At 54.1% G+C, this 18,395-nt stretch overlaps 1 protein-coding gene across 17 annotated transcripts in view; it reads right to left on the minus strand.

Annotated features, from left to right (window-relative positions):
* GTF2IRD1 (GTF2I repeat domain containing 1) overlaps window positions 1-18,395 on the minus strand; it is a 151,954-nt gene that overhangs the window by 32,978 nt on the left and 100,581 nt on the right. For 8 of the 17 annotated variants that reach the window (XM_024250254.3, XM_054560385.2, XM_063725688.1 and 5 more), the window contains 5 exons: window positions 16,088-16,137; window positions 15,817-15,873; window positions 13,610-13,693; window positions 12,327-12,510; window positions 11,718-11,746 (listed from right to left, as the gene is read on the minus strand). In XM_024250254.3, the coding sequence (XP_024106022.2) occupies window positions 11,718-11,746; window positions 12,327-12,510; window positions 13,610-13,693; window positions 15,817-15,873; window positions 16,088-16,137 (404 nt within the window). Of the gene's footprint in view, window positions 1-11,717; window positions 11,747-12,326; window positions 12,511-13,609; window positions 13,694-15,816; window positions 15,919-16,087; window positions 16,138-18,395 lie in introns of all 17 variants that reach the window. The other 9 variants (XM_024250255.3, XM_024250252.3, XM_063725684.1 and 6 more) reach the window with 2 other exon arrangements.

Below are 18,395 nucleotides of genomic sequence, written 5' to 3' on the forward strand. Positions count from 1 at the left end.
GCATGTAATTTGACATAGTTCCTTAAATTGAGATGAAAGTGGAACATTTACAGAGGAAACGATGTGGGGATGTCCTAGATAAAACTGGAGCCTGCCAAGAGCTTGGCCCCGACCACTGGGGCTGTACGGGTTCCTCCGCTATGGGGACATCAGCAGAAGAGCTTACCAGGGCCAGGCCTGAAGGGCCCAGTCCATGCTGCAAAGCCAGGCCTCGCAGGCCATCCACGCTCCACCCTGGCCAGTCTCTCTGCCTCACCACCTCCCCCTCATGACAGCCCTTCCCTCCTCACCTGGTCATGCACTCCAGGGTGGCCCCAGGGGAGGCAGACGTGGTGTTGGCAATTCTTCCCATTTTACAAGTAGGGAAACTGAGGCCCAGGTAGGCAAGCCTGACTTGCTGGAGTCACACAGGAAGTTGGCAGCTCTGCCGCATCCCTGGGGTCTGGAGCCCCTGCTCTGGGGAAGGAGAGGTGGGGCGCTGCCTTCCCACAGTCCCCTCAAGCTGGCAGGGACGGCTGAACCCCCAGGGTCAGAGGAGAACTAAAAGGAGTGGAAGCTGGCCTGGGTCCGGGGAGAGCCCTTGTGTTTGCCCAAAAGGGAACTGGAGAGGGGTGGCTGGGCCCATACGCAGGGAGGAGCTGTGGGGAGCTGGTGGCGGGGCAGCAAAGACAAGTGGATTTGGTGGGTAGAGGGGCCCCTCCTTGGTTTTAGTCCTCCCCACAGCCCCTCCAAAACTGGCAGGGCTCTCCTGTCCCTTTCTCCTGTACTGCAGCAAGCCATATAGGAAGTGGCTTCTCTGGTGAGTGGCAGCTCAACCTCTGCTTAAATGCCTCCAGTGACAGGGAGTTCACTACCTTCCAAAGCTTTTAAAAAATGTTAACCACTGCTATTCAAGAACAATTCTAGAATTTTTTTTTTTGAAAGACAAGGTCTCATTCTGTCTGGCAGGCTAGAGTGCAGTGGTGTGATCACAGCTCACTGCAGCTTTGACTTCCTGGGCTCAAGCGATCCTCCCTCCTCAGCCTCCCGAGTACCTGAGACTACAGATGTGCACCACCGCACTGGCTCAATGTTTTCATTTTTTGTAGAGACAGGGTCTCACTATGTTGCCCAGGCTGGTGTCCTGGCTTCAAGCAATCCTCCTGCCTTGGCTTCCCAAAGTGCTGGGATTACAGGCGTGAGCCACTGCGTCTGGCCTTTTTTTTTTTTTTTTTTTGAGACAGAGTCTTGCTCTGTCACCCAGGCTGGAGTGCAGTGGTGTGATCAGCTCATTGCAACTTCTGCGTCTCAGGTTCAAGCGATTCTCCTGCCTCAAGCTCCTGAGTAGCTGGGATTACAGGCGTCCGCCACCATGCCTGGCTAATTTTTGTATTTTTTGGTGGAGACAGGGTCTCACCATGTTGGCCAGGCTGGTTTCGAACTCCCGACCTCAGGTGATCTACCCGCCTCAACCTCCCAAAGTCCTGGGATTACAGGCTGAGCCACCGCACCCGGCCCTGCTGTGCTTCTGAGGTTTGAAAACCGCTGCCTCAATGCTCCTGACTCAGCTCTTCTTACCCGAAGGTTCCCCCACCTCATCTACTCTGTTCCTGCACAGTTGCCCTTTCCTCCGACGCCCTGGGCAGGTCTCTCTCTGCCAGCTCCACGCTTCTGAGGCCCCCAGCCTGCCTGCACTAAATACCACTCAGGTTTCACTATGGGCCCCTGGATGTGTCTCACAAGCCCATAGACCCAGCCTTGGAGACGAGCACCACCATCACCCTTCCAGAACCTTCCGCCCTCTTCACACCCTGCTGCTGCCTCTGGATTCTAACCCCATCCATCGTGGGGCCCAGCTGCCCTCTGCCTGGGTTCAGACCTTCTCAACACTCCCTGGCTTCTCTGCTCTAGTTTTGCCTTCTCTAATCTACCCTTGGTGGGGGGGAAATATGGTTACCATGGTAACCTGAAGACAACGCAAATCTGATCGTATCATTACAATGACTGGAAAAACTGCCAGTGCCACAAAATAAAGCTCAAGTCACTAGCTTTGCAGTCTAGGCCCTTTACCATTCCGGCAGCATTTTTGGGGGCTATTCTCCTTCCCCCCCACTGCACAACCCCGCCTGGCCACCCCAGGCTCAGGCTGCAGAACAGCACAGACCAGGGAGTGGCTTTGGCCTCATGCTAACTACCTGGTTTTTGTCTCTTTCAGGCTGTTTGCTCAGTTGCAAAATGGGAAGGACAACAGCACCCGCCTCACAGGCTAAGCGTCTAAGAGGCTGTGTGTGAAAAGCCCACAGCACAGGGTCTGGCACGCGTGGATGTGTGGGATGGGAGGAGGGGATTTCCCAGCTCCTCATCTCTGCAGGGACTGGCTCCTGGCCTAGGGAACACCAGCTCCCCAGGGAAGGGGAGCTTTCCCTGACCCCCCGATGTGTGGCAGGCAGAGGAGAGCGAGTTACTTCTGGGAGGGGAGTTGCGGGAAAGGGCAAGTTAGTCTTTACTGAGGGTGGCAGTGAGCTGGCACTTTGGTCTCACCTCGGCTGCAGAAACCCACCCTGCTCCCGTGTTATTTCTTGGGGATTTCAGCTGTGTGCAGGCACAGATGCGTCATCCAAGTGCCCCACACGTACCTTGACCTCTTATCCTCCCTCTGGCCAGTCCTGAACCTCTTGGTGATCCATGGCGGCACCTCTTTGTCCTACATCCTTCTCTGGCTGTCTCCTTCCCTCCTTCCAGCCCTCCCTCTAGGACCCTGACCCGAACCGTCCTTCATCCCCATGGGGACATTTAGTCCACTGACTCATCACCCTCCTCTGTCCCTCCCTGAGAGAAGGAGCAGGCAGAGAGGAGCTTGCATGAGCCTTCAGCAACCCTCTTCCACCCATCTTGCTGTTTCTTTCTTCTTCTTCTTTTTTTTTTTTTCTGAGACAGAGTCTCGCTCTGTCGCCCAGGCTGGAGTGCAGTGGCACAATCTCGGCTCACTGCAAGCTCCACCTCCCGGGTTCACGCCATTCTCCTGACTCAGCCTCCCGAGTAGCTGGGACTACAGGTGCCCGCCACCATGCCCAGCTGATTTTTTGTATTTTTAGTAAAGACAGGGTTTCACTGTGTTAGCCAGGACGGTCTCGATCTCCTGACCTCGTGATCTACCCACCTCGGCTTCCCAAAGTGCTGGGATTATAGGCGTGAGCCACCACACCCGGCCCTTTCTTCTTCTTTTTTTTTTTTAAATAGAGATGGGGTCTTGCTATGTGGCTGGTCTCAAACTCCTGGGCTCAAGTGATCCTCCTGCCTCGGCCTTCCAAAGTGCTGGATTACAGGCGTGAGCCACCACACCCGGCTCCATTCCCTTTCTAAGCAGGGTGCTCCTTTTCTTGCCATTCCCCCCATCCTCCTTCCTCTCCCACCACTCACCTCCCTCTCTACTGAATCTGCTGAAGATCATGCAGCTGCTGTTCCTGCCTCTAAAACCCTCTCTTGGCTGGGTGTGGTGGGCCATACATGTAATCCCAGCACTTTGGGAGGCTGAGGCGGGTGGATCATTTGAGGTCAGGAGTTTGACACCGGCTTGGCCAACATGGTGAAACCCCATCTCTACTAAAAAATACAAAAAATACTCGGGCGTGATAGCACGTGCCTGTAATCCCAGCTACTCAGGAGGCTGAGGCAGGAGAATCAGTTGAACCCGGGAGGCGGAGGTTGCAGTGAGCCGAGATCACACCACTGCACTCCAGCCTGGGCAATAGAGCGAGACTCTGTCCCCTCCCTCCACCAAAAAAATAAAGCCCTCTCTGCAGCCATTCCACTCTCAACTCTTGTTCTCTCCTGCCCTCTAAAAGGTGATCCTTTTAGACCTGACCCCCCGATGTGTGGCAGGCAGAGGAGAGCAAGCTACTTCTGGGAGGGGAGTTGGGGGAAAGGGCAAGTTAGTCTTTACTGAGGGTGGCAGTGAGCTGGCACTTTGGTGCTTGGTCCTTGGCAGATTCAATCACTTGCCTTTCTCATTCTCTCCTGAGCCCACTATTCCACTCTGGTCCCCACCACTTCCCCCAAAATTGTTCTGAACCATCCCACTGCAACCTGTTGCTTAGCCCCTCCGTCTACTCTCAGGCATTAGGACTGACCTCCCAGCAGAGGCTGGTGCACCCAATCACCCCCTTTAGTAAGTTTCTCCCTGGGCTTCACCTGCAGGCTTTCCACCTCTCTCTCCTTTTTTTTTTTTGAGACAGGGTCTCGCTCTGTCGCCAGGTTGGAGTGCTGTGGTGCAATCTCAGTTCACTGCAACCTCTGCGTCCTGGGTTCAAGCGATTCTCCTGCCTCAGGCTCCCAAGTAGCTGGGATTACAGGCATGTGCCACCATGCCCGGCAAATTTTTGTATTTTTAGTAGAGATGGGGTTTCACCATGTTCGCCAGGATGGTCTTGATCTCCTCACCTTGTGATCCGCCCGCCTCGGCCTCCCAAAGTGCTGGGATTACAGGCGTGAGCCACTGCGCCTGGCCCTCCATAGGTTTTTGTTGTACAAATAAATGAACCCAAAGGATTAACTACAAGCCTAAAGGTTTACACAGGCAGGACCAGTGTAATAGCTGCTGGTAGCCAGGAGGGGACAGCAAAGAGCCACCCAGTGTGGATGAGACCAGAGGGGTGGTGGGGAAAGAGGGCGTGGCTGCAACCCACTTCAGGGACACACAACAAGCCCTAGGCTAGTGGTAGAGCCTGCCCTGGGTTCCGAAGTATAATCAAATGGTAAAGACTTAGGTTCAAATCTCTGCCACACTATGCTGTGTGACCTTGAGAAAGCTGCTTAATCTCTCTGAGCCTCAGTCCCCTCCAATAAGGCCGGCTACTTGGGGAGATGACGTGGTAATGTGAGTGGGCTTTGTAACCAGCAAATCGTAAGTGTGACATGGTCAGGCTCACACCTGTAATCCCAGCACTTTGGGAGGCCGAGGTGGGTGGATCGCCTGAGGTCAGGAGTTTGAGACCAGCCTGGCCAACATGGCAAAACCCCATCTCTACTAAAATAGGAAAATTAGCCTGGCATGGTGGCGGGCACCTGTAATCCCAGCTACTTGGGAGGCTGAGGCAGGAGAATTGCTTGAACTTGGGAGGCGGAGGTTACGGTGAGTTGAGATCACGCTACTGCAGTCCAGCCTGGGGGACAGAGCGAGACTCCGTCTCAGAAAAAAAGTGTGATGTGAGTGTTAGGTGTCTGTGGTGTGAGGGGCTGCTCAAATGTCCATCATTGGGGGACAGGGTAGTTACATAACCATGATACAGCCTGAAGAGGGAACAGAGCTTTTTAAAGACATGGGAACATGTTTATGTTTTAAGGTTAAATGTGTAAATTTATAGAAAGAAGAACAGTGAGATGTAAAATTAATAAGCTTGGGGGGAAATCTGGAAGAAATGTATCATCATAAAAATGAACAGCCATCTGGGTTGTTAGATTTCTGTATTTTCCAAATTTCTACCATGGGCATATATTTGCATTTCTCTTTAGGGTGTGTGTGTGTGTGTGTGTGTGTTTGTGTGTGTTTTAGAGAGAGGGTCTTACTCTGTCACTCAGGTTGAAGTGAGGTGATATGAGCTTTGTGATCATAGCTCGCTGCAGCCTCAAACTCCTGGGCTCAAGTGACCCTCCTGCCTCAGCCTCCCAGGTAGCTGGGACTACAGGCACACACCACCACCCACCACCATGCCCAGCTAATTAAAAAAAATTTTTTTTGTAGAGATGGGTTTTCACTATGCTGCCCAGGCTGATCTCCAACTCCTGGCTTCAAGCAATCCTCCTGCATTGGCCTCCCAAAGTGCTGGGATTATAGGCGTGAGCCACCATGCCCGGCCCCCTTTAGGTTTTTATGACCTACTAGAATGTTCTTCGGATGGAATATTACAGCAGCTACCTGGGTAGAGGGTTTCTCACGCCTTAGTCACCACCACTTCTTCCCAGCATATCCTGAACAGCCCCTGTTAGCTGTCCTGGGTTTTCTTTTTTCTTTCTTTTTTTGCAACCGGGTTGTGCTCTGTTGCCCAAGCTGGAGTGCAGTGGCACGATCTCGGCTCACTGCAACCTCCGCCTCCCAGGTTCAAGTGATTCTCCTGCCTTAGCCTCCCAGGTAGCTGGGATTACAGGCATACACCACCATGCCTGGCTAATTTTTGTATTTTTAGTAGAGTCGGGGTTTCACCATGTTGCCCAGGCTGGTCTTGAACTCCTGACCTTACGCGATCCACCCACCTTGGCCTCCCAAAGTGCTGGGATTACAGGCATGAGCCACCGTGCCTGGCAGAGTCTCCCTAATTTAATTCAGTGCCACTGCAGGCAGGTGGGGTGTGGCCTGGCTGGGCAGTATAGAGCTACCAGCTACCAATGGTGTTCAGCCCCCAGGGTCGAGCGTGGGTTGTCTCAGCCCCTTGCAGGCAGGGCTGGAGTTCCTTCTGGTATGAGTTGCGGGACCCACTCCCCCCATCCCTCTGCAACCCGAGGCCCCCCACCAGGTCCCTTCCAGTTCAGGCTGGTGACTTCCAGTACCCCTGGCCCCCAGAAACCCCTGGCCCACAGCTCCCTTGACCTGAGGCCTGAAATTCACCCACTGAAATTCGCCCTCTGAGGCTTGGTCCAAGTCCAAGTATGCCTTCCTCTCCAGCCAGACGCCTGCCCGCCACTCAGCATGTCACAGCAGGCAGGGCCTCTAGATTTTAGTGGGGAAACTGAGGCACTGAAGGCAAATGTGATGTCCCCAGCTGGGAAAACATTAAAGACATTCTGGGCTTATCTCTCTCTCTCTTTTTTAGAGACAAGACCTCACTCTGTTGCACACACTGGAATCACAGCTCTCTGCAGCCTCCAACTCCTAGGCTTGAGGGATCCTCCCGCCTCAGCCTCCCAAGTAGCTGGGAATACAGCCGTTCGTCCCCACCATGTCTGGCTAATTTTAAAAAATGTCTTTGCAGGATGGGATCTTGCTATGTTGCCCAGGCAGGTCTCAAACTCCTGGGCTCAAGTGATTCTCCCATCTCGGCCTCCCAAAATGCTGGGATTATAGGTACAAGCCACCACGTCTGGCTTGAGTCATCTCTTTTGACCCAGAACAAAACCAGTCCAGGAGTGGCTGTACTCTCACCCTACAATGGGGAGGCCCACAGCTCCAGGGAGCAGTGGGGCTCTTGCAATTTAATGACTGATTCATCTTCAAAAAAGCACAATCTCAGCCAGGTGTGGTGGCTCACACCTGTAATCCCAACACTCTGGGAGGCTGAGGCGGGCTGATCACCTGCGGTCAGAAGTTTGAGATCAGCCTGGCCAACATGGTGAAACCCCGTCTCTACTAAAAATACAACAATTAGCCGGGTGTCCTGGTGCACACCTGTAATTCCAGCTACTGGGGAGGCTGAGGCAGGCGAATCGCTTGAACTCGGGAGGTGGAGGTGGCAGTGAGCCGAGACTGTGCCATTGCCCTCCAGCCTGGGCAACAAGAAGAGAAACTCCATCTTAAAACAAAAAAACAAAACAAAACAAAAACAAAAAAGCATAATCTCTTTCAGAATTTTTACCTTCTCGGGGTGGTTCTGTTAGGAAAGGCTTCCATGGGAACCTTCAATAAGTGACCTAAAAAAATCTCAAAGCCATTCTTTTTATTTTTATTTTTTCCAGACGGCGTCATGCTCTGTCACCCAGGCTGGAGTGCAGTTGCACAATCTCAGCTCACTGCAACCTCCACCTCCCGGGCTCAAGCCATCCTCCCACTTTGGCCTCCTGAGTAGCTGAGACTACAGGTGCGTGCCACCATGCCTGGCTAATTTTTAAATTTTTTGTAGAGACAGGGTCTTGTTATGTTGCCCAGGCTGGCCTCAAACTCTTGGCCTCAAGCGATCCTCCTACCTTGGCCTCCCGAAGTGCTGGGATTACAGGGGTGAACCACTGTTCCTGGTTTAGAGCCATTCTTTTTTTTTTTTTGAGACGGAGTTTCACTCTTGTTGCCCAGGCTGGAGTGCAATGGCGTGATCTTGGCTCACTGCAACCTCTGCCTTCCAGTTTCAAGCGATTCTCCTGCCTCAGCCTCCTGAGTAGCTGGGATTACAGGCATCCGCCACCATGCCCAGCTAATTTTGTATTTTTAGTAGAGACAGGGTTTCACCATGTTGGCCAGGCTGGTCTCGAACTCCTGACCTCGTGATCTGCCCACTTCGGCCTCCCAAAGTGCTGGAATTACAGGCGTGAGCCACAGCACCAGGCCCTAGAGCCATTCTTAACAGGGTTTGTCCCCCTGGAAAGTTCCCGAAGCCTCACCCTCCGGGGAATTCTCTGCTGCGTGCCATAGTCATCTCTTTACCACTTGGTTTCCACTCTCCCATCCTTGCACCGAGATCCCACTGTTAGGCCTTTTTCAAGCACGGACCTTCTCATGCTCAGTCTCTCTGTGGTGTGGAAGTGTCTACTGGGTGGGTCTCACAGAAGGTTCCAGGCCCTGGTGCAAGCCCAAGGGAAACGATGATCCAAAATGGACTCAAATAAAGTTTCTGCCACTCTGCATTGGGGGCTTTTGGTAGGAGTCCAGTTCAATTTTAGAAAAATAAAAATACATGTCTCGCACTTCTGAGTTTGCAGACTAAGGTCCATTCTGTATTTGCAAACGAGGACAAAAAGAAAGGCAGCTAGGCACGGTGGCTCACGCCTGTAATCCCAGCACTTTGGGAGGTCAAGATGGGCGGATCACTCGAGGCTGGCCAGGAGTTCGAGACCAGCCTGGCCAACCAGCCTGGCCTTTCACCATGTTAGGGTGCCTAAAAATACAAAAATTAGCCGGATGCTGTGGCACATGCCTATAATCCCAGCTACTCAGGAGGCTGAGGCAGGAGAATCATTTGAACCTGGGAGGCGGAGGTTGCAGTGAGCCGAGATCACGCCATTGCACTCTAGCCTGGACAATAAGAGCTAAACTTCAACTTAAAAAAAAAAAGAAAAAAGGCAATTGGGGGAAAACAGTCCTTCCGGCTCACCTAGCACTGCCCATCTTTTTCCATATTCAGATCACATGGCGAGGCAGGTGTGCTTATCCATCTTAGCGGTAAGGAAGTGAAGGCTCAGATTCCCACGGCTAGTCAGGCGGGTACAGGGACTTGAACAAGATGGCAGTTTCCCGTGGCCCACATACTGCCTGGGACCCTGAAGGCTGACTCCTGGGCACTGTCCCCAGCCACCTGCCTCTCTGCAACTATCTGCCACCCCCCACCTGCCCTGGAACAACTGCCTCCAGATGAAGGGGCCTGCTATTTCCTCTGCCTCCCCCAGCAGACCCCAGCTTCCACTCCGATTCACCTTGGAACTGCCGGTGCTGGCCCAGGCCTGGCTTTGGGAACTGTGTGAGGGAGAGTTTGAGAAAAGCCCATTCTGGTGCAGGAGTAGCACTCAGCGACCTCTGGTGAACCCTCGGAGACTCCCAGGAGCCTGGACATGTTCCCAGCCCAGCATGACTAGTGGCATGAGTAAGTGTGGAGCTGGTTCTCCAGGCGGATACCTGGCTTGGGTGCCAATGCCTGGAAAGGGGCTGGCAGGTCCATCCCTGAGGGCTGAGGCCACGGCCACCTGCTAGCCCTGGGACACAGGGTATTAATACATCACTCACACTGAGCCTCAGTTTTCCCCTCTGTAAGGTGGGCTCTAGCGTCAGCCTCCTAGATATGAAGACTAAATGAGATGCCTCCTCTGTCTGCACTCTGCTGTAACCCTAGTTCCTAGAACACCGCCTTGCCCCAGCAGGACTCCCGAAATACATGTGAAAGGCACCCGCATAAAGCACCAGTGCAGGGCCAGAAACCCAGTGACCTCTCAGCCGGGTGTCCACCAGAGCCACACTCACCGCACTGTTGCTGCTGCAGCTTCCACTCTCTCCACCTTTCCAACATCATCTGACCACTCTGCCCCTCCGAGAGCTCCGGAAACACACTTCTGGCATCCAGTGACCCCCCAACCCCTGCCATTCACCCCACCAAACACAACCCACCCTCCTCTCTGCCTCTCAAAATCCCGTCTTCCCTTAAGGCCCAAGCAGGGCCTTCCTTACTCCAGGAAACCTTCTCCAACTACCCCTCACCCTCCTGATCCCCCTTCTGGGGGTTCCCGTGGCCTGTTGGCAGCCGCCACATCACTGTACCCTAAGTTCTTATTTTTTTTTTTTTTTTTGAGACAGAGTCTCGTCCTGTTGCCCAAGCTGGAGTGCAGTGGCGTGATCTCGGCTCACTGCAACCTCTGCCTCCCGGGTTCAAGTGATTCTCCTGCCTCAGACTCCCAAGTAGCTGGGATTACAGATGTGCGCCACCATACCTGGCTAATTTTGGGATTTTAAATAGACATGGGGTTTCACCATGTTGATCAGGCTGATCTCAAACTCCTGACCTCAAGTGATCCTCCTGCCTTGGCTTCCCAAAGTGCTGGGATTACAGGTGTGAGCCACCGTGCCCGGCCCGCCCTGGAGGCTCTGGCCAGCCCTTAGTGCTCACCAAGTGGCATGTTGCCCCGCAGGGAAAGCCCCTGCAAATCTGGGTTTGGGAGGCCAGGACACAGCCCATGGCGGACACAGAAGTGGATGGGTGCCTTAAAAAGGGTCAGGAGGTGGGGTGTGGTGGCTCATGCCTGTAATCCCAGCACTTTGGGAGGCTGAGGCAGGAGGATCACTTGAGGCCAGGAGATTGAGACCAGCCTAGCCAATATGTTGAAACCCAGCTCTACTAAAAATACAAAAATTAGCCGGGCGTGGTGGTGCCCACCTATAATCCCAGCTACTTGGTAGGCTGAGGCAGAATAGCTTGAACCTGGGAGTTTAGAGTGAGCAGAGATAGTGCCATTGCATTCCAGCCTGGGCAACAAAGTGAGACTTGGTCTGTCTCTGTCTCTTTCTCTCTCTATATAATATTTTTTATTATATATATAAAAATATTTTTTTAAAAAGGGTCAGGAGAGGCACTGCTCTGTTTAAGGCAGGGTAGGCACCCCCCACATCTTACCAACATGCTTGTGGTCCCCATGCAGACACCCCTCCTTCTGTGGTTAGGAACCCACTCGCCTCCAACCTCATCTATTCACTGAGGTCAACCAGACTCCCTTTATCAGGAGGAGCAGTTGCACTGACCTGGCCTGGCCCCTCCCTCCTGAACCCAGACTGGGTAAAACTTAGAAGTCACTGGCGCCACCACCCCTTTCTCTGCCCCAGGATCTGGGGCCACATTCAAGCTTAGCCTTCCTCCACCTACCTGGGGCAGGTGCCCAGGTAAGGTGGCTAAACAGAAGGGCAGAGGCCTAGGCCGGGTGCAGTGGCTCACGCCTGTAATCCCAACGCTTTGGGAGGCCAAGGTGGGCGGATCACTTGAGGTCAGGAGTTTGAGACCAGCCTGGCCAACATGGTAAAACCCTGTCTCTACCAAAAATACAAAAAATAGCCAGGCGTGGTGACAATTGCCTGTAATCCCAGCTACTCAGGAGGCTGAGGCAGGAGAATGGCTTGAACCCAGGAGGTGGAGGTTGCAGTGAGCTGAGATCGTGCCACTGCACTCCAGCCTGGGTGACAGAGAAGGACTCTGCCGCAGAAAAAAAAAAAAAAAAGAAAGGCAGGCGCCTGGCTTCTGTTCCCAGACCCCAGAACCTGTGCCCCACAGCAGGCTTAGCTCCAGCCCCCAGCACCATGACCGTGCCCTATTCCCAGTGCCCCCTCCACAGCCAGTGCCTCTTACCAGGCTTTGGGATGAGTCCTTGGAAAGGCCTAGAAGAGAAACAGAGGCAGGGGTGTCACGGGGAGGGCCTGGGTGATGAGGAAGACACCCCTCAGATTCAGTGGCCTCAGTCTCCCCTGGGAGCACCCTAGACCTACAGCAGCAGAATCTGCATTTTAGCAAGCTTCCCTGGGGCTCTGTGTGCACGGGACAGTGAGACGATGTGGCAGGGCGCTGGCATTGGCAGTGTCACTCTGCAGGACGCAGACCTGGGCCTTGTGCAGGCTTTGCCCTGGCTGGCCCCGGGACCTTGGGCAAATCCCTCTGATGAGGGCTGAATGCCTTTCCAGGGGGCTGGGGGTGCAGTGAGCAAGTGTTGCTGAAGAGGGTGAAGATGCCCTCGAAGGCTGCCCTTGCCATGGGGGGTGACCAGTCCCACTTCTGAAGGGCTCCCTGCACTCAGGCTGGCCTGCAGTCCCTTTCCGGCCACCCCCAGGACCAGGATGGTGCCAGGAGAGCCACCTTGTCCAGGGGGGAGGGCAGGACCTAGGGAAAGGCTAAGGATTCGCAGGTGCAAGCCCCCATCTGAGTTAGTCCTGCCTCTTCACCCTCACCCTTCCCGCTGAGTACCTGGTGACTGTGAACTTGATCTTGTCGGCCACAGCAAGAATCCTCTCCAGGTTCTGGGAGCCGAAGGTGCAGGGCTTTCGGAATGGGATTCCTGGGGGCAGCCCCTCGATGATCACGGAGCCGGGGTTACTCTTGATCCGCTTGTAGGGGACCTGGACCGGGTACTTGATGCCCAAGGCTTCCCCTGTGGGCGAGAGGCAGGGTCCTGCCTGTCAGGAGTGAGAGGCAGCGTGGGGTGTGTGTATGTGGGATTGCGGGGGTGTGATGGAAAGACATGCGTGCAGGAGAGTGAATGGTATGAGAAAGTACTTATATAGCACTGTGGAAAGGTATAGGCATTACAATCTGAGCTATTTGATCAGAACATAAAAAAAGGCCAGCATGGTGGCTTATGCCCGTAATCCCAGCATTTTGGGGGGCCAAGGCAGGAGGATCTCTTAAGTCGAAGAGTTCGAGATCAGCCTGGGCAACACAGCAAGACCCTGCCTTTACTAAAAATTTCTAAAAACTTGTTGGGCATGGTAGTGCATGCCTTTAGTTCCAGCCACTTGGGAGGCTGAGGCAGGAGGATTGCTTGAGGCCAGGAGTACTCCAGCATGGGGGACAGAGTGAGACCCTGTCTCAAAAAAAAGAAAAAAAAAAAAAAAAAAAAAAGAAAAAGCCACACCAATATGCTCCCAATGCTCCCATGTTGTACACTCCTTTTTTTTTTTTTTTTTTTTTTTTGAGACAGAGTTTCACTTTTGTTGCCTAGGCTGGAATGCAATGGTGCGATCTCAGCTCACTGCAACCTCCGCCTCCCAGGCTCAAGCGATTCTCCTGCTTCAGCTTCCTGAGCAGCTGGGACCACAGGTGTGCACCACTGCACCTGGCTAATTTCTTTTTTGTGTTTTTGGTAGAGATGGGGTTTTGCCATGTTGTCCAGGCTGGCCTCGAACTCCTGAGCTCAAGTGATCCACCTGCCTCAGCCTCCAAAAGTGCTGGGATTACAGGCATGAGCCACCGCGCCGGGCCCTTGTCTATTAAATTCTGTGTGTAGTTGTTGAAAGTGTGTCTCACCTCATTGGTCTGCAAGGCTCATGAGTACAGGGACTGTGTCTGTTTTATTCACAGCAATATCCCCAGTGCCTGAGACAGTGCCTGGCACGTAGTAAATGCTCAAGAAATACACGTAAAGGGATGAATTGTTTCCCCAGAAATGCCCTTGGCTGGAACTGGGAAGCCTCCCACTTCCCTGTGCATAGCAGCTGCGTGTCCCTCCCCGGGGGTTCTGCGCTGCTTACCGTATTTCTTATTGAAAAGGTCCTGGACCTGCTCCCTTAGTGTGTTGGCGATGTCGATCCGTGAGAGCCTCGCGTCATAATTTTCTGCAAAGCGCAAAACGATTATGGGTTTGGGCTGTTCAGTGAAAAGGCACTTGGCGACTTTTAAGGAAAATGATTTTCTAATTATGGGGAACTCCTTCTCCGGCAATTAAAGGATCTTTGGAGTGGGCCCCTCAGGTCCTTCAGCACCGACGTCTTGATGGAGTTGTGTTTTTTTCAGAAGGACATGCACTGTTGCCACAACAGTGATGAGTTGGAAATTAAGTTAATTGATGACATTTGAAAACCACCAAACCAATAAATAAGCCCCGGAGGGGAGGGACATCATAGAGCGTGGAGTCCTGTGCCCTGGGCTAGCAGGCAGGGGGCGGGGGCTTCATGAAGTCACTGGGGGGCTGGAGACAAGGGAGGGAATGGAAGCCCAGCTGATCCAGCAGATGGTGGACGGGCAGTCCCCACAGACACAGGGGACGGGCCTGGCAGCTCCCAATGCAACCTCCACCTCCCAGGCTCAAGCGATTCTCCTGCCTCAGCCTCCTGAGTAGCTGGGACCACAGGCGTGCGCCACTGCACCTGGCTAATTTCTTTTTTGGTAGAGATGGGGTTTTGCCATGTTGCCCAGGCTGGCCTTGAACCCCTGAGCTCACGTGATCTGCCTGCCTCAGCCTCTAAAAGTGCTGGGATTACAGACATGAGCCACCGAGACACCCTCACCCAGAAAGTGTTCATTAAAAACCCCCAAGTGTGGCCGGGCGCGGCGGCTCACGCCTGTAACCCCAGCACTTTGGGAGGCCGAGGCGGGAGATCACCTGAGGGCAGGAGTTGGAAACCAGCCTGGCCAACATGGTGAAATCCCATCTCTACTAAAAATACAAAAATTAGCCAGGCATGGTGGTGCGTACCTGTAATCCCAGCTACTCGGGAGGCTGAGGCAAGAGAATCCCTTGAACCTGGGAGGCAGAAGTTGTAGTGAGCCAAGATCACACCACTGCACTCCAGCCTGGGTGACAGAGCAAGACTCTGTCTCAAAAAAAAAAAAAAAAAGCTGGGTGCAGTGGCTCACGCCTGTAATCCCAACATTTTGGGAGGCTGAGGTGGGCGGATCATCTGAGGTCAGGAGTTCGAGACCAGCCTGTCCAACATGGTGAAACCCCATCTCTACTAAAAAAATACAAAAATTAGCCAGGTGTGGTGGCGTGTGCCTGTAATCCCAGCTACTTGGGAGCCTGAGGCAGGAGAATTGCTTGAACCCAGGAAGCGGAGGTTGCAGTGGGCTGAGATCGCGCCATTGCACTCCAGCCTGGGCAACAAGAGTAAAACTCCATCCAAACAAACAAACAAAGACAAGTGCCAGCATGTGCTGGAGGGATCCCAGACCACCATCTCTCTCTCTCTCTTTCTCTTTTTTTGAGACAGGGTCTTGCTCTGTCACCCAGGCTGGAGTGCAGTGGCACGATCTCAGCTCATTGCAATCTCCACCTCCCAGGTTCAAGCGATTCTCCCGCCTTAGCCTCCCTAGTAGCTGGGATCACAGGTGCACGCCACCTTGCCCAACTAATTCTTGTATTTTTTTGGTAGACACGGGGTTTCACCACGTTGGCCAGGCTGGTCTTGAACTCCTGGCCTCAAGTGATCCACCTGCCTTGGCCGCCCAAAGTGCTGGGATTACAGGCATGAGCCACTGCACTGGGCCTCTGATTTCTTTTCTTAAAAACAGACATAGAGACGGGTTCTATGTTGTGCAGGCTTGTCTCGAGCTCCCAGCCTCAAGCGATCCTCCCGCCTTGACCTTCCCGAGTGCTGAGATTATAGGCGTGAGGTGCCGCGTCTGGCTCCTATTCTGATTTCAAAGCACTAAGACCACAGCTGATTGCTGAAAAAGGAATGGGCGTGTCAGCTACCTCTGGGGGTGGGGCAGGGAGGGGGCAGGCAGGCTCCTGGGCTCCCCCCACCGTCCACCTGTAGGCACCCCCTCTCCCCTGGAGTCTCTAACACAGAGCTGGCAGGATACAGCCGGGCCTGGGCTGCCAACCTGGCTTGCCTGGTCCCTTAGGCCCTGAAGTTGGGGGCCAGCTCCTCCCCACTTCCAGCCTGGCCCTCCAGACCCAAACCAGGTCAAGGTCCTGGTGCTGGGACAACAGACCTCCCCCTCAACTCAACCTTACCTTGAAAGCCCTGTCTCTTCAGGCTCTCGTCCACCAGAGGGTCCCCGGAATCCCTCTCTGGGGGCAGGGCAGGGGGAGAGAAGCCAAGTGAGGAGGCAGTCCCTGGGACCCAAGATGGCATCGTTAGAGGAAACCCAATGTGGGGGTGTGGGGAGAATGCCAGGGCCAGGATGGGAGCAGGACAGAGGCAGCAGGAGGAGGGGCTGGTGGCAGAGGCCTGGGGCCCTCCCTTGCCCGCCCGCACCATGGCCCATGACCCCGCGCTGGGTACCTTGACTATCCACGATGGGCTCTTTGACTCCCTCAGTGAGCAGCTCGGGCCTGGAAAACACAAGCGGGGCTATCACAGAGGTCCCTCCAAGCATCTCTGGGACTGCCCAGCCCTCCCCTCTGGGCCTCGGTCTGCACATCCCTACAATGGACCCTCCTGGCTCCACACAGTTAGGCCTGGAGTCCCTGCCGCCCCACATGTGGAATCTTGGGGGCTGCGCTGGGCTTGAAGGATCCAGCTGGGAGTGAGACCCGCCGAGTCCTGAACAGGTCCATCTGATATCTCACTTCTGCTCCAGTGACATTGCACGATTGTCACTGCCTGGGATTGGAGCAGGTGGCCTCAGGGGGCCTCCTGTAGAGCTGGTTTAAAGTGTAGAAACGAGGTCAGGTGCAGTAGCTCATGCCTGTAATCCCAGCACTTTGGGAGGCCAAGGAGGGCGGATCACTTGAGCTCAGGAGTCTGAGACCAGCCTGGCCAACATGGTGAAACCCGTCTCTACTAAAAATACAAAAATTAGCTGGGCGTGGTGGCAGGTGCCTATAATCCCAGCTACTTGGGAGGCTGAGAGAGGCAAATCACTTGAACCCAGGAGGCGGAGGTTGCAGTGAGCTGAGATAGCACCACTGCACTCCAGCTTGGGTGACAGAGTTAAGACTCCATCTCAAAATGAAAGAAAAGAAAAGAGTAGAAACAGTCGGGACCCACTACGTAGCAAGAACTCCGAGCTTCTGGAAAGGTCTGAGATCTGCCGCTCACGTCTGAGAGCTGCTGTGTCACTGCAGTCGGAAGCACCAGTGACCAAGCCCAGCTTTGTATTATACTGTCTTTAGCTCCACAGACTCCAGAAAGCCCTGCTCAGACATGAGTCAACCTTCTTTATTATACAGCACTGCTTCTAAAGGCCCCATCTTCAGCACAACTTGTCCTGTTAGAGCAAGCCTGTTGGGGGGCTGGGGTTTGTGGTGGGTAGAGGACACTGGGAAAATCATGCTGGCCAGACGGGGGCTGTTAGGGGATGGCAGGGTGGGCCATGGAGCAGAGAGGTAATGAGCTCTCTGGAGAGGTAATGGGCCTGGAGAGGTAATGAGCTCTCTGTCACAGGGGTAATTAAGCAGCAACTCCGAGGAGTCTCTACCTGGGAGTGAGCCCAAAGGCCAAACTCTCAGGGAGGGCACCCCTGGGGTCCCCAGCAGATGAAGATTTGGTGCCCGCTCTGGCGGTGGGCATCTCTTAGGCTTCTGTACAGTGCCAGGCACAGAGCTGGGGTCACAGGGCCAGGGCTGGGAGGGGAAGCATAGCCCTGCCTTGAACCACAGTCTCAGGAGCTAGAAAAGGCTTCGGACTGCATTTAGGCCCCTCCTCTTTATGGGAGAACTCAGGTTCTGAAAGGGGAAGTGACTTCCCAGCAGTAACCTTAGAGAGGCAGAAGCTGGGCAGAGCCCCTGAATCCCAGGCCAGAGTAGCGATAGTGCTTCCCCTTAAATAGTACAGCCGGCTGCCAAGGCCACAGGGAGTAACAGGAGGAGCTGGCCTCAAGCCCGCCAGACGGCCTCTCCCGTTGGCCACTGCGCTAACCTGCCTCCCTTTCCAAATGACAGGTGGAGAAAGCTATCGTGACTTTAAAAAATGCTCAAGGCTGGGCGCAGTGGCTCAACCTGTAATCACAGCACTTTGGGAGGCTGAAGCAGGGGGATCGCTTTGAGCCCAGGAGTTCAAGACCAGCTTGGGCAACATAGCGAGACCCCTTCTCTACAAAAAATCTAAAAATTAGCCAGGTGTGGTGGCGTGGCCCTGCAGTCCCAGCTACTCAGGAGGCTGAGGTAGGATTGCTTGAGTCCAGGAGTTTAAGGCTGCAGTGAGTTGTGATTGTGCCACTACACTCCAGCCTGGGCTACAGAAAGACTTGTCTCTTAAATGCTCACGGCCAGGCCTGGTGGCTCACGCCTGTAATCCCAGTTACTCGGGAGGCTGAGGCAGGAGAATCGCTTGAACCTGGAAGGTGGAGGCTACAGTGAGCCAAGACAGCACCACTGTACTCCAGCCTGGGTGACAGAGCAAGACTCTGTCTCAAAAAAACCCACAAAAGGCCAGGCATGGTGGCTCACGCCTCTAATCCCAGCACTTTGGGAGGCCAAGGTGGACGGATCACTTGAGGTCAGGAGTTCGAGACTAGCCTGACCAACATGGTGAAACCCCGTCTCTACTAAAAATACAAAATTTAGGCAGGCGTAGTGACATGCGCCTGTTATCCCAGCTACTCAGGAGGCTGAGGCAGGGGAATCGCTGGAACCTGGGAGGCGGAGGT

This window comes from Pongo abelii, chromosome 6 (genome assembly GCF_028885655.2).
Source record: "Pongo abelii isolate AG06213 chromosome 6, NHGRI_mPonAbe1-v2.0_pri, whole genome shotgun sequence".
NCBI classification, from domain to species: domain Eukaryota; kingdom Metazoa; phylum Chordata; class Mammalia; order Primates; family Hominidae; genus Pongo; species Pongo abelii.